This window comes from Hyperolius riggenbachi, chromosome 5 (genome assembly GCF_040937935.1).
Source record: "Hyperolius riggenbachi isolate aHypRig1 chromosome 5, aHypRig1.pri, whole genome shotgun sequence".
In the NCBI taxonomy this organism is placed as follows: domain Eukaryota; kingdom Metazoa; phylum Chordata; class Amphibia; order Anura; family Hyperoliidae; genus Hyperolius; species Hyperolius riggenbachi.
Window position 1 is genome coordinate 246,934,409 of NC_090650.1, and position 14,896 is coordinate 246,949,304.

General features: G+C 40.7%; 1 protein-coding gene across 1 annotated transcript in view; it reads right to left on the reverse strand.

The window, feature by feature from the left end:
• The window catches only part of DROSHA (drosha ribonuclease III), a 417,719-nt gene that overhangs the window by 281,879 nt on the left and 120,944 nt on the right, over nucleotides 1–14,896 (reverse strand). Inside the window, exons 11-12 of the mRNA XM_068236738.1 lie at nucleotides 14,670–14,751; nucleotides 4,863–4,937 (exon numbers count right to left, since the gene is read on the reverse strand). Coding sequence (XP_068092839.1) covers nucleotides 4,863–4,937; nucleotides 14,670–14,751 — 157 coding nt within the window. The remainder of the gene's footprint in view (nucleotides 1–4,862; nucleotides 4,938–14,669; nucleotides 14,752–14,896) is intronic.

A 14,896-nucleotide genomic window follows, 5' to 3' on the forward strand; every position in this document is an offset into this window, starting at 1 on the left:
TAAATCGCTCAGCAAAAGTGCTTAGAAAAGCGCTTAGAAAAGCGCTTTTCTAAGCGCAAAGCGCAGGGAAAAGCGCTCTATAAATCGCTCAGTACTTGTTATATCGCTGGCGATATATAATGTGAACAAGGCCTAACAACATTGCTGAAATCTCATGAAAGTGAAAGTAAATAGTGTTCAGCTCCAGAGCTTAAAGAGACACTGAAGCGAAAAAAAAATATGATATAGTGAATTGGTTGTGTACTATGAATAATTACTAGAAGATTAGCAGCAAAGAAAATATTCTCATATTTTTATTTTCAGGTATATAGTGTTTTTTCTAACATTGCATCATTCTATAATATGTGCAGATTACACAACACTCAGCATTCAAAATGAGTCTTTCAGAGCAGTCTGTGAAGTAATGACCTCTCCTCTAGCAGAGAAAAGTAAACAGTTCACTTACAGTTGAGATAATAAAAGTCAGATAACAGCCCTCTCCACAACTAATGCTGGATACACACCATGCGTTTCCGCTTTCGATGCGGCCGTTGATACGCATCGATTCGATTATTTCCGACATGTCCGATTCAAGCTTCGATGGATCGTTAGGTCGATTTGCCATACTTTACATGACATTCGACCTAAAAATCATCAAAATTCATTCGGAAATGTTCGGAAATAATCGAATCGGCGCGTATCGACGGCCGCGTGCGACGTGGAAACTCATGGTGTGTATCCAGCAAAAGACTTAGTCGGAGAGTTAATGGCTTGTTTGCATAGAGATAACAAATGGAGTTACTTAACTCTTCCTGTACTGGAAACAATTAGACTGATGTATCTGATCTTAATGTTTTATTTCTTAGCTGTACTACACATACAAATCATAATATCATAATTTTTTTTTCGCTCCAGTGTCTCTTTAACTGATGACACTAATCACACTAAGGACCAAAAGCATAGTTTAAAGGAACCTTTCATTTTGCCATCATATGCTTATTTTGGATTGCCGAGATTTGAGCCAGGTGTACTTCAAGAAAAGTTTAGATTGCGGAATTTGATCCTACAGTAGTGAGCTGGGTTGGAGTGCGGACTTCCTAATAAGACACAAACAGGCTAGGGGACAAAAGGGAACCAAGAGTGTATGTTCTTCTTAACCACCCTGGCGGTATTGACGAGCTCAGCTCGTCCAGGAAAAACTTGCTGAAAGCGGTATTGACGAGCTGAGCTCGTCAATACCGCCAGGGAGATTTCTTGTTTCTCTTCCCCGCCGGCTGCACTTTTCCCTCATCAGAGGGATTCCCCAGGATGGCTGGATGCCTGTCAGCACGCTGTGGGTAGCGATCTGTGCTACCCACAGCATACAGAACTAGCATCCAGCCACCCTGGGAATCCCTGTGCAGCCGGCGGGGCAGAGAATGTGTGGGGCTGTGCAGGGATTCCCCTTCTTTGCCGGCGGGTGGCTGGTGCGGGGATCCTCTCTGTGCGGGGGGCCGGGGGGGGGATCCCCGTACTGTGCATGCAGGTGACCCTTTTGTGTGTGCGGGGGGGCGGGTATCCCCTTCTATGGGGCTGGTCTTGGCCGGTCGGGGGACACCCCCTTCTGTGGTGGGGGGAAGGTGGGTGTCCCCATCTATGTGGGCTGTGGGTGGCCTCTCCCTCCTCTTCCCCATCCCTCCCTCTCTGTCCCCCGTGTCCCCCCCCCCCCCCGAGTCTCCCCCCTGTCAGAAGCCCTGCTTTACTCACCTGAGGGCTTTCTCCTGCGCCGGCCGCGATGGACATCCTCCTCCTCCATGGCCAAAGTCCCGGTCTGTGTAATTACAGTACGCAGCTTGGTGACGTCACCAAGCTGCGTACTGTAATTACAGAGAACACGAGACTTCGCGATGGAGGAAGAAGTGTGCCGCTTCCGCCGCAGGAGAAAGCCCTCAGGTGAGTAGATCAGGGCTTCTTACAGGGGGGAGACACGGGATGGGGGGGGACACGGGGGACAGAGAGGGAGGGATGGGGGAAGAGGAGGGAGAGGCCACCCACAGCCCACATAGATGGGGACACCCACCTTTCCCCCACCACAGAAGGGGGTGTCCCCGACCGGCCAAGACCAGCCCCATAGAAGGGGATACCCACCCCCCCGCACACACAAAAGGGTCACCCGCATGCACAGTACGGGGATCCCCCCCCGGCCCCCCGCACAGAGAGGATCCCCGCACCAGCCACCCTCCGGCAAAGGGGAATCCCTGCACAGCCCGCATAGATGGGGACACCCACCTCCCCCCCACCACAGAAGGGGGTGTCCCCGACCGACCACGACTAGCCCCCATAGAAGGATGATACCTGCCGCCCCCCCCAATGCACACACAGAAGGGCCACCCACACGCACAGTATGGGGATTCCCCCCCCCCCCCCCACAGAGGGGATCTCCGCCGGCCACTACCAGCCAGCACAGAAGGGGAGCCCCCCCCCACAGAAGGGACACCCGGCCACAGTTAGGGGGCATCGGGGGCAATGGGGTTGGGGGGGGCAGAGGCACCCGCAAACCTAGCTTCCTATACATATGACTCCCTAGACCTGGCTGCACATCTGTCTCCTATACACCTGGCTGCACATCTGTCTCCTATACACCTGGCTGCACATCTGTCTCCTATACACCAGCAAACATCTTGCTCCCTATATACCTGGCAAAACATCTGGCTAACTACACCTGGCTGCACATCTGGCTAACTATACCTGGCTGCACATCTGGCTAACTACACCTGGCTGCACATCTGGCTAACTACACCTGGCTGCACATCTGGCTAACTACACCTGGCTGCACATCTGGCTAACTATACCTGGCTGCACATCTGGCTAATACATCTGGCTATACATCTGGGTCTTATACTCACCATTGGCATGCTGATCCCTCGCCGCGTACCTCTGATAGCTTCTCCAGTGCCTTCTTCCATGTCCCTTGGCGGATTTTGCTTCTCCTTTGGCGATCACATGTCCCCCGTCGATCGGCGTTGATGGCACCAATGTCACACAGCATCATCAAAATCTCGCAGCAAACACTTTTTTTTTTATTGAATTCAATACAATAACCTGTATTGAATTCAATATAAAAAAAAAATGATTGCAAAAAAAAAAATTGGTTGAAAATTATTGGAAATTAATTGAACCACTTTTTGCACGGAAATCCTGGGGAAATAGAACGCCAGGGTGGTTAATAAAACAGGCACCCATCATCTAAAATAGTTTTGAGTTTGAGTGTAGCAACGAGAGATATTTTCTGACAATGTAAGTAATCTTACTATACTCCAGGCTATACTCAGTAACAAAAGTCAAGGTCCCCATTATTTGTGTCCTATTTCTGGAGTCCTGCAAAAGTCCACTATTTGATTTCCTAAAAGCTTTCAGTTTTACAAGTTCCAGCTGTTTTCGGGTTTAACCCCCAAGTCTCCCATCAACCAAACTGCACTCCCCTTTCAAGTGTTCAGGGTCTAAACCATTACGGATAGCCCTGATATATTCTCATGTAGAGACAGCCCGAATTGTGTGTCTTGGATGACAAGAGTTGGCCATCAGAATGGAATTTCCTGCACAAGGTTTGCAGAAAGCATGGGTATATTTATATGTATTACTGTGTATGTATGTATTTATTCATTCATAATTCGTATGACTGTCTCTTTAAATCAGGTGGATTGTTTCCTTTGGGTGGGGGTGTGTCCAATAATAATTTATATGCGGTTTCTTTTACGGACACGTCCTATTTACACTTTTAGAGAAAATAGGATGTTTGTAAAAGTCCTGCTATTCGGCTAAAGCGCACGTGTGCCTCGGGATTGCTCGTGCATGAACTATTGAGTCCATGGCATGAAGTGGTTAAATATATTTATACATACTTTTTATCAGTTCGCTTTACATCTCTTTCCAATACTCTAGATATGGCCCTATATTACAGAGGCCAGAAGTGCAAACATTTGCGGCATAAAAATCCTGGTGTTCTCTCCACCAGAAGCTTCTGTTGCATTAAGCTCTCATTCTAATATTTTATCCAATCTCCATACTCTTGTTTGAAGGAGCATGTATATCCTCCAGTTATCTCAATGTCGGAGAACCGTAAATCAGGCTTAGTGTGTACTTTTTACATACATTCCAGTGGGAAGTGTGGAGATGGTTTATATGAAAGACACCTGGTAGACAAAGTAAGTATTATAGGAAAGGAACACTCTTGCAAAGGAAGTTCTCAAAGAAGGCAAAACAAAGTGGTACTTATGTATTATCCCATCTGGAAAGTTTGCAGCTTTTTGTTAAAGTTTTGTTTGCTCCCCCAAAAAGATCTGAACATTTTTGGAAAGCTGAAAGTCCTGGCTTTCTGTAATACTGGGTCCTGAGTCGATATGATTCTCAGTTCCCAAGTTATGGGGTTTTGAATGAGGGGTGTCCCTGGAACTTGGCTGCAGAAAGTGGAATTACAGAATTATGTGATGAACCCGACATGATGATAAGCAGCACACCTGGTAGGTCTTCTTCCTTCGCAGCACAAATCTGTGCCTTCAAAACTTATGTCAATGCCCTGAGTATCTCAGGGCATACTGGCATGGGCAGGAGACACAATTCCACTGTGCTCTCTGCAGCAAAATGCAGGGGACACCCCCCCACCCCGCATTGACTCGGGACCCAGTGCAAAGGAAATCTGGGACTTTCAGCTAGATCGGGCTAGGGGATCAAACAGAACTTTAACAAAAAGCTGCCAAACTTTCCAGACGGGATAATACGTAAGTGCCAACAAAGTTATTGCTAAACCATAACAAAATTTAAATTTTTCTTCCTAAAATTCCCAACAACTTTGCACAACCAATTTAAGAGTAATACACATAATTAAAGCCATTATAAGATCTTACCTGGTAAAAATCTCACAAATCGAGGTAAAAAATGAAACTGCGGGCAAACAACAGCGTTATCTTCAGCAGTAGGACCTAAATGAACACATAACAATACTGTAAGCGGTTTACATTACAAAAACACTCAAAGATATAGGTTTTATCCCATATTCAGACGTTTCAAGAAGAGTTGATACACTTAGGGCCCTTTTAAATCTTAATGAGTTTTAATGCATTGTGTTTTAGTGCACTAAAAACGCATTATAGGACAACTGATGTGTAGTCCAGTGTACTAGTTCCCCTATGGACTCTTTCACACTATGCGCTGAAAGTGGGATGTTGCGTTGTAATGCGAAGTTAAAGTCACAACACAGCATTACAACGCAACGCAAAAAAAAAGTGGTAATGTACATTAACGCTACCGTTGCATACAGTAGGTACAGTAAAGCATACAGGCAAGGAAAAGTATGCTGTCCTGTACCTGGTAACGTGTGCGTTTAGAGGTAATGCACTGCAGCAGTGCGTTACCTTAACGCTACACATTGCAATGCAACACTAACGTGGCACTGTGAGCGACGCATAGGATTAGCATTGCAGTGCAGTAAGCTGCGTTATAAGAGTTTATAACACAGCTCCGCAACGTCCCACTGCGAATGCAGCCTAAGGGTCTATTGATAGCTAGGTAACAGATAAATAGTGGTTTGAAAATGTAAGAGGTTTTTCTCTTTTACGATTCTTCCTTGTATATTGTTACCATAGTTCAAACTCACCTGAAGTTGCCTAAATAAAATTGCTGGAAGGTGCCCCAGATAAGTAAAGATCTAATTTGTTGGTCAAGTTCAGGTGTACTTTAAAGGGATAGGCATTTGGAATGATACAGTATTTATTTTATTTTAATCACTTCAGCCTTCAGTTGTTTTTCACCTTATGAATCCGAGCAATTTTTACCTCCCATTCATTCGCCAATAACTTTATCACCAATTATCAAAATGAATTGATCTATATCTTGTTTTTTCCACCACCAATTAGGCTTACTTTGGGTGGTACATTTTGCTAAGAATTATTTTTTTCTTAATGCATTTTACCAGGAATATTAAGAACAAAATGGAAAAAATTCATTTCTCCTCAGTTTCGACCATTATCACTTAAAAATAATACATGCTATCATAATTAAAACCCACACATATTATTTCCCCATTTGTCGCGGTTATTACACCATTTAAACGATGTCCCTATCACAATGTATGGTGCCAATATTTTATTTTCAAATAAAGGTGCATTTTTTCACTTTTACATCCATCACTATTTACAAGGTTATCATTTAAAAAATATTAGTAATATACCTTCTTGACATGCATAATTAAAAAGTTCAGACACAGTCAATAACTATTTATGTTTGTTTGTTTTGTTGTTTTTTTATTGTAATTTTTTAGTTAAAAATTTTATTTGGGTTTTTTTGGGGTATGGGAGGTAAACCGTTAATTTTAAATGTAATTTATTGTGTTATGCGTGAGAAAAAAATGTATGTTCATGTAGTTTTGCTATTTGGCCACAAAATGGCCATAGTCTTTTTTTTAATACCCATCCTGTAAGCGAGCACTCTTGCTTACAGGAAGTATAAGCAGGCCGTGATTTTTTTTTTTTTTTGCTCAGAAAGACTGCGGCTTCTGTTAAGAAGCTGTTGGCCTTTCTACCGGGGACTCAGATCAATGAATGATATATGAATGGGAACTATGTTCCCATTCATTGATCTCTGGGCTAACGGGGTCGGCACGGGAGCACGCGCGTGTGATTATGTGTGGCAGCGCACGCGTGATCATGCGTGGAAACGCGCAGCAGCAGCCTTTTGAACGTGACAGTCACATCCAAAAGGCTAAACAATACCAGTTTAAATTGGTATTTTTAAATACTTCCACAATTGGTTTGCTAACCCACATTTTAATTTATACCTTGTAATAATCAATGTTTAAGTATATTTTTCTCTTCAACAATATTGGCAATAGATAGATAAACTTTTTTTTTTTTTTTTTTAGAAAAATGCAGTTTACAGATTGAATATGCAAAAAAGTTTTTGTACCATGTTAGCCAAACAAATTGTATAGGTAGAAAAAAACAAAGTTTTGTAAAAAATAATACTTTTTAATGGCTAACTAATAGAGTTAAATTATGCAAGCTTTCTGGGATCTAGTCTCCTTCTTTAGGCATATTTCCAGATGTTAGCTGAAGTAAAACACTGATGCAGGTAAATAGTAAACACAAAGTTGACAGTTGTGCTGGTTGCTTTTTATCCGATCAGCAGAAACTGATCACAAAACTGCGCACAAGAATGAACCATCACCGCTTTAAAATCAATGAGGGTAAAATGGACACACCAGTGGGCCAACACTTCTGTGAACCAGGACACAGCATGCAAGATCTAAGAGTACTTGTTCTCAATGGTAACTTCAAAAATGAACAATCAAGAAAGATTTCGGAGTACAAATTTATGAAAATGTTCAAGACATTAACAGAAGGTTTAAATTGTGGAACAGGATTCATGACACCTTATGTAACATGATTGATTTGGCTTCATGACCTTCAGAAACCTGCTGGATTTCATGTATGCTTGCACTAACTCACTGGCTCCAGCCTGCTGATCACCTGACACCTAACAGATAAACAGTAAACAGCACAACTGTCATCTTCTTGTTTACTATTTACCTGCATCAGTGTTTTACTTCAGCTAACATCTGGAAATATGCCTGAAGAAGGGGACTAGATCCCAGAAAGCTTGCATCATTTAACTCTATCAGTTAGCCATTAAAAGGTATTTTTTACAAAACGGTTTTTCTACCTATATACAGATGTAATATGAAAACTGCACAATACATAAAGATTCAATTACAGTTTAGGACCACTGGTTGAGGATTTCAATATGGTACTATTTATAGTAATTATCTGTTTACTATTTCTCAGTGCTTAGCAATTAAATACAGTATTTAAAAGTCAGCCATAATTACTCTGATGACATTACAGTTAAGATCACTTGTAATTGCACCTGTGTTCTTGAAGTGTCTATCTACTCTTATTTAATTACCGAAAGGCAACACTTTCCTATAAGTTTCTTCTGAATTAGTTTGAAAGGGTTGATGCCTCTCAAAGCATTTAATTAAAGCAGCAGGGACAGCCTTACTATCCCAGGAAAAAAAAACACATGTATACATAGATGAATACTTGTTCTACTTACATAACATACATATTGTACTGTCCACAATTTTATTTCAGTGAATTGAATATAGTAAATAAAGAGAAAACTGTTCCAGGCATTATTCATCTTTACTGCCGCTGACTGAAGCCAATCCTGATGTCATTTCCTCCCTTACACTAAATTTTCTCCTCTGACTGAAATGGTGTATGCATTGCCCACCCTCCTACCCACTGAGCTCTGAAATAGAAACTGCACTGTCATATCTAGCTTGCTTTGTAAACGCATTAAATTTTTCTTCTCAGCCTCATTTCGCACTGAACTGCCCTCAGCCAATAAATGAGGTGCAGGAATATAGCAGGGGAGACAAACTTCCTTTCCCTGGCAATGTACCAGAAAGGTGCCAGGTTGACTGAGATAAGATTAATTACAGGACATACATTTATGATTACATTGGAATGCTTGCAATGCAGAGTTAAGATGTAGACTACACAATAAACACAAAGCAGTGGGAAAATGGATTTTGATTTTAATCTCCATTTAAGGAACCTCTTGGCCAGCCTTGCAACCTTAAAAGACCAGTTACTCTGCACTGTGCAACCCATCCTAGAAGAGTGAGTAGTGTATGCACGGTTCACTACACCATTCATTCTTCCCATTAAAACAAGCCTGAAGTTAAAACTTACTGATAAGATAAACAACCTTGTCTATAGTTCTGATTCTAAAACAGAACTGCTGAAATACCATACTCGTTGGCGTTTAAACGCCAGTTTAACCGCTAGCTTTTGAAGGCTTTTGGGAAGCCCTCAAGGCTAGCGGTTAGGGTCCCTAGACTGGTTTGCAACGTTAAATGCCTTCCAGAAGCAAAATGTTGATCTGAATGAGACGCAACACCGGGATCTACTGCCAGGCTTTCATGATTTCAGTTCAGGAAGAGTTAAAGAGACACTGAAGCGAAAAAAAAATGATATAATGAATTGGTTGTGTACTATGAATAATTACTAGAAGATTAGCAGCAAAGAAAATATTCTCATATTTTTATTTTCAGGTATATAGTGTTTTTTCTAACATTGCATCATTCTATAATATGTGCAGATTACACAACACTCAGCATTCAAAATTATTCTTTCAGAGCAGTCTGTGAACTAATGACCTCTCCTCTGGCAGAGAAAAAGTAAATAGTTCAATAACAGTTGAGATAATAAAAGTCAGAAAACAGCCCTCTCCACAACTTTGAAAGTCGTAGAGCTTAATGGCTTTTTTGCATAGAGATAACAACTGGAGTTTCTTAACTCTTCCTTTACTGGAAACAATTAGACTGATGTATCTGATCTTAATGTTTTATTTCTTAGCTGTACTACACATACAAATCATAATATCATAATTTTTTTTTTTCGCTTCAGTGTCTCTTTAAAGGCTCATACACACGTCCAACATGCACACAACTACATGACCAACATGACAAACCACACAACCTGACGAACCACGTGACCTGTATGTACACACGCCTAGACGGCTAAACAATCAACTCAATTAACATACTGTGCACACTAGAGGACTGACGGGACTACACATTCAAAACAAGTACAACTATTTCAAACAACTTGTACACACACACCAACTGAATTAGTCTGTTGGATAATAATCAGGCATGTGTACGCTACAAACAACTTGATGAGCAACTGGTAACAGGCAGTTTGATCACTGTTGAATATATGTTGGTCTGATAACATGCAGTACCTGCGCAGTTGGTGCGTGGTGCCGTCTAGGCATGTGTACGTACAGGTCATGTGGTTCATCATGTTGGTCATGTGGTCGTGTACTTAGAGTAGCAGATATTTCTGATCAATTTTTCAGAAAATGGTGAATGGTGTATGATAGCTTGTCCTGGCAGCCTTTTCAATCATTTTATTTATATTTTGGAAAAAATTTGTCTAGAACTTTATCATTACTTATCACAATGAAATGAACTATATCTTGTTTTTTTCGCCACCAATTAGGCTTTCTTTAGGTGGGACATTATGCCAAGAATTATTTTATTCTAAATATGTTTTAATGGGAAAATAGGAAACAATGTGGGGAAAAGTTCATTATTTTTCAGTTTTCAGCCATTATAGTTTTTAAATAATGCATGCTACTGTAATTAAAACCCATGATATTTATTTGCCCATTTGTCCCGGTTATAAAACCGTTTAAATTATGTCCCTATCACAATATTTGGCGCCAATATTTTATTTGGAAATAAAGGTGCATTTTTTTCAGTTTCGCGTCCATCCCTAATTACAAGCCCATAGTTTATAAAGTAACAGTGTTATACCCTCTTGACATAAATATTTAAAAAGTTCAGTCCCTAAGGTAACTATTTATGTATTTTTTTTATTGTAATTTGGGGAGTGTGGGAGGTAATGAGTTAATTTTTAGTTTAAATCTAATGTGTTTGTACATGAAAAATCCTTTAGGGTGTAGTTTTACTATTTGGCCACAAGATGGCCACAGTAATTTTTTGTTTATGCGCCCTGCAAGCGTACAGGAAGTACGCTTGCAGGAAGTGTTATGAGGCTGGGAAACTGTTTTTTTCTTCACAATGATCGCTGCTTCTCATAGAAGCAGCTGATCATTGCGGGGGCTTAGATCAACGAACAGGAACGTTTTTTATCGTTCATTGATCTCCGGGCGAGCGGGCGGCAGCGTGCACGAGAGCGGGAGTGTGCGCACAAGCGAGCGGGAGCGCGGGAGGTATGGATCTCTCCCTCCCTGGGGGTGAAAGGATGGAAAAAGGGACGGAGATATCCGTACGGCTGGGGGTAAAGTGGTTAAACACAGTTTATTGATGTTAATCAATATAAAAAAAATATTTTTGTACTTTTCAAATATATACAGTATATATATATATATATATATATATATATATATATATATATATATATATATATATATATATGGACTGCACATACACATTTTTATCACATCATGCCACGTCAGTTTAGGAACCTTCTATAAAATTGGCCCCATCATGGTGAAATCTGGAAAAACCTCTGTGTGGGATAACAAATGCTACAGAGTTTTTGAGAGCATTTATTATTGTAGCTATCACGGCCCTCTAATTAAGCCAGTGAAATAGAAACAAAGAGGTGGGAGTGATCATGGTGTACTGCAGATGTTTACTATTTTTCTGTATTTATACACTTAAAATGCATGTAATAACTATCTTCTTGGCAGATGTAAATATTGGTCAGTGTTCGTCAACTGGCACAGAGTAAACAAACTATGCTTCTGAGTATTGTCCTGGCAAAGTCCCAACTTTTTTGCTCTCCATGCATGCTTTGATTGGTTGTAAATTATCACATACGGGGTAGAGTCACAGCTTCTTTTTTCATGCACTCACCTAATTTAAATACTGCTGGCATGTTAGACAAATGGAGGCCTGAGGGAACTGAATATATTTGTTATGCTACGTTCCACTATATTTCAGCTTTTACAAATAATTTATTTACTTCACTGAAATGTCAGCATTAGATATGCATTTTTTGTAAGAAGTAACAAGAACTAAGGAATCCTAGTTCTCTTTCAAAATATGGAGGGGGAAACTTTTATATTATATTACAATGAAAAGTGGGGGAAACCCAGCAATTTATATACTGTATGTGTAGTTCATGAAATTTTGTTTCTAAAGAACTGAATGTACTAAGTGATTAAATCCAGTCTTTCACTCTCTAACGGCCATCATTCAGGCATTCAGGAGATGTGCAATTCTGAATGGTTGCTATGAGACAGAACAGACAGTTGTTCTGAAAGACACATTGTAAAACCAAGCTCTGAGTATTGTCAGTAGTTCTCATATAATAGTTGTAAGACATATGAGGTCTCGAGTGTCTCATGTACCCACACCTTCTCAGCATAGCTGTCATTGTTCACAAGTCAGTTAAGACTAAATATTGCTGCAGTGAATCACTAGTAATAATACAAATAAACACAAAATTGGTAAAAATAAATAAATGAAAAATGCTAGGAACATTTGATGATTACACCTGACTTCTTTGGAGAGAGAAAACGGGTTCTGCACATGTAAATATAACACAGAATCTGAGGCTTTCCTCCCTGCTGTGTTGTCTGCCGTTACTGAGCACGGCCCCCCAGAAGAAGAATGCATTGTCGCTAATCCTAATGGGGCTGTCAGCTCTTCTTGCTCCAGTGTAACCGACCCAGTCCGCATGCGCAGTAAGCCAGAGACACGGGCTCCATGCGACTGTGCAGAACTACTTCCGGAAGAAGAGCTGCCGGGACCCCATGTGAAGGGGAGCCGCGCTCTGCAACGGAGGGGAGTTTACAGCAGCAAGGCTTCACTCCTTTAAGGTATTGATTTAGTTGTGATCCAGAGCTTCGGCTCAGGATCACTTTAAAGTGAGACAAAGTTTAATTTTTGCTCTAAAACATTAAAGCAAATTTAAAGCCACCAAAAAAAAAAGAGAAAAGCCAGTCCTGAAGGAATCCTTCGCTTCTTGTTAGGACTCTTTTTCTTTGTGGTCGCGCTCCCCTCCGCTGCACTATGCAGGTGCAAGTAAGGTTGGTGCCTGTGCAGTAGAATGGAGCCAAACACCAGTCACAAGCGGCTCGGTGCCACTATGTAAGCCATATTTCAAGCCTGCACTCGTATATAGTATACACAAAGTGTCCCAGCGCAGGAATGGAGGAATGTAAGAAGATCAGGGAAGCCTCTGGACTACCTGATCTAGGTTTTTTTTTTGTTTCTTTTTACTTTAGGTATGCTTTAAACACAGTAAAAACGGAATATGAAACAGAATAAAGACTGGTCGAATGTAATTTGAAGGCATGTTTACACTTCACTGAATCTAACTGATTACAATTCCGATTTCAGGACAAATTATTGGACAACCTTGTAATTAATTACTGGGGCAAATTGAGGTGAGAAAGTTCTCCGCTTCCTAACTGGATTCAGCAGAAACCTTTCTGCGTTATTTACACACACCAGTCCACCTCAACACAATCTGATCATTTTGGTATGGCAACAGCAATCTTACCTATTAGCTTCTAATGTCAGGTACGCACCGTGCATTTACCTTTCAGATGAACAGGTCGAATCAGCGTTATGTCCGATCTGCTCCCGATCAAGTACATGATTGATTGATCATCATTGCACGAAATCGGTCACATTCTGGATCAAATGCACATAGGACATGAAGGAAATTATCAAATTATTGCATGGTGTCTACCAGGCATAAGTCATGCGAAAAGTTTGGATAGTAAACCTTGCAGTAACTTGGAAACCAATAATGTTTTTTCTATTAGTTGTATGTCGTGTTTAAAGCTTTAGACCATAGGCCAAGTTCCAGCACATCTTTTCATATGCATTAACTGGAATATTTAAACTTCATTGGGAATTAAATAAAAAAAAGTGTTAAGTAAACGACTATGCAATCCTTGAAAGATAAAAAGAAGAGAACCTACTGCACCATAGATCCTCAGCTAGAAAAATGGCAGCTGTCATGCAGGGGAAATCAGATATTTGATATGAGGCCAGCCACTCCACCTACCATGTATTTCTTGTAAACAAAAGTGGAGGATGCTCTCAGCGTCACAACTATAAAGAAATGATGGATGCGTCTCAACACCTTGCCCGTTACAGATTACATCCTTGAAGATGGAGCAGTTTCCATCCATTCATAAGCTACCGTATGTGCACTCTTTGGAGCACAGTCACCCAAAATTATTATTGGAGATCATTTTGGGTCACAGTTGAGAAGTAAGCACCGTACAGTCACACTGCTGGTCTCCCTACAATTGAGAAAGGAGTATGAGGAAGCAGCACTAGGCTGAAGAAACTTTAAGGGCTAGTTCACACTGTGACACTTTTTAGCAGCATTTCAGTGCTGAAATAGTCTATCCCTAGGGGACAATTCTTACTGCAGCATTTGTAATTTGTATAAATCACAAATGTGCTGCATCCAGCATTTTGATCGCTAAACAAATTCTACTGAAAAATTGCAACTGATTTCATTTTGTAATCTAGTGTAAACCTAGCCTAGAGGAACAATAGCAGTTTGGGGAGCGATATTTGTCCTTCTGGATAACACAAGAGGAGGCAAGAGGCAGTGGGCAATGCCTGCATGCACTGTATTTTGGTCAAAACAACAATGATCCTTTTGCCCAGGAAAAATCTAAGGTATGTAGCTTTAGTCTACTTCTTTTTGCCTTCCACCTTCTTCAGGAAAACTCAGTTTTATTATATTTCTAGAGCAGTAGAAAACTACATATATAAAAAAACCTAGTGTTTCCTACTTTAAGGTGCCCCTGGAAATGTTCTTTGTAAAAACAGGCCCTTAGTGGGCTGGAGATAATCACAGTCTTGCATGGGTTTAGCTTGGCCTATCATAAATACTCAGAGGATTGACACTAGAAGATAAAATATAAGTACATTTGATAAAATATAAACTTATTACAAGAATATTTGCCTTCTGAATCCTGACAATAATAAAATAAACAAAAAACAGACACAATGTAATTTTTAGGACAGCGGTACAAAGGACTAAAGAAACCAGACACAACACGTAGGCTACTAAATGGTTCAGCGCACTTAAAGCCCATGGGGTACAACATCATTCAGAAGCAGAATAAAACAAACATACCAATAAGATTCCAGTCATGAAGCTCTAATATGTCCCTGAACAGATAGGAAGAAAACAGTTCCAGTCCCTTCACACAGAAGTGCTGAGAGAAACAGAGAGGTTGTACATTAGTATCCAAACTAACATCAACCCCTCACGGGGGTACAGTAAATCGCAGGCAGGTAATGAGCTCAGCATACATATATAAAAGCCCAGTGCAAGAGGGAAAAAAAATACTTTTACACAGA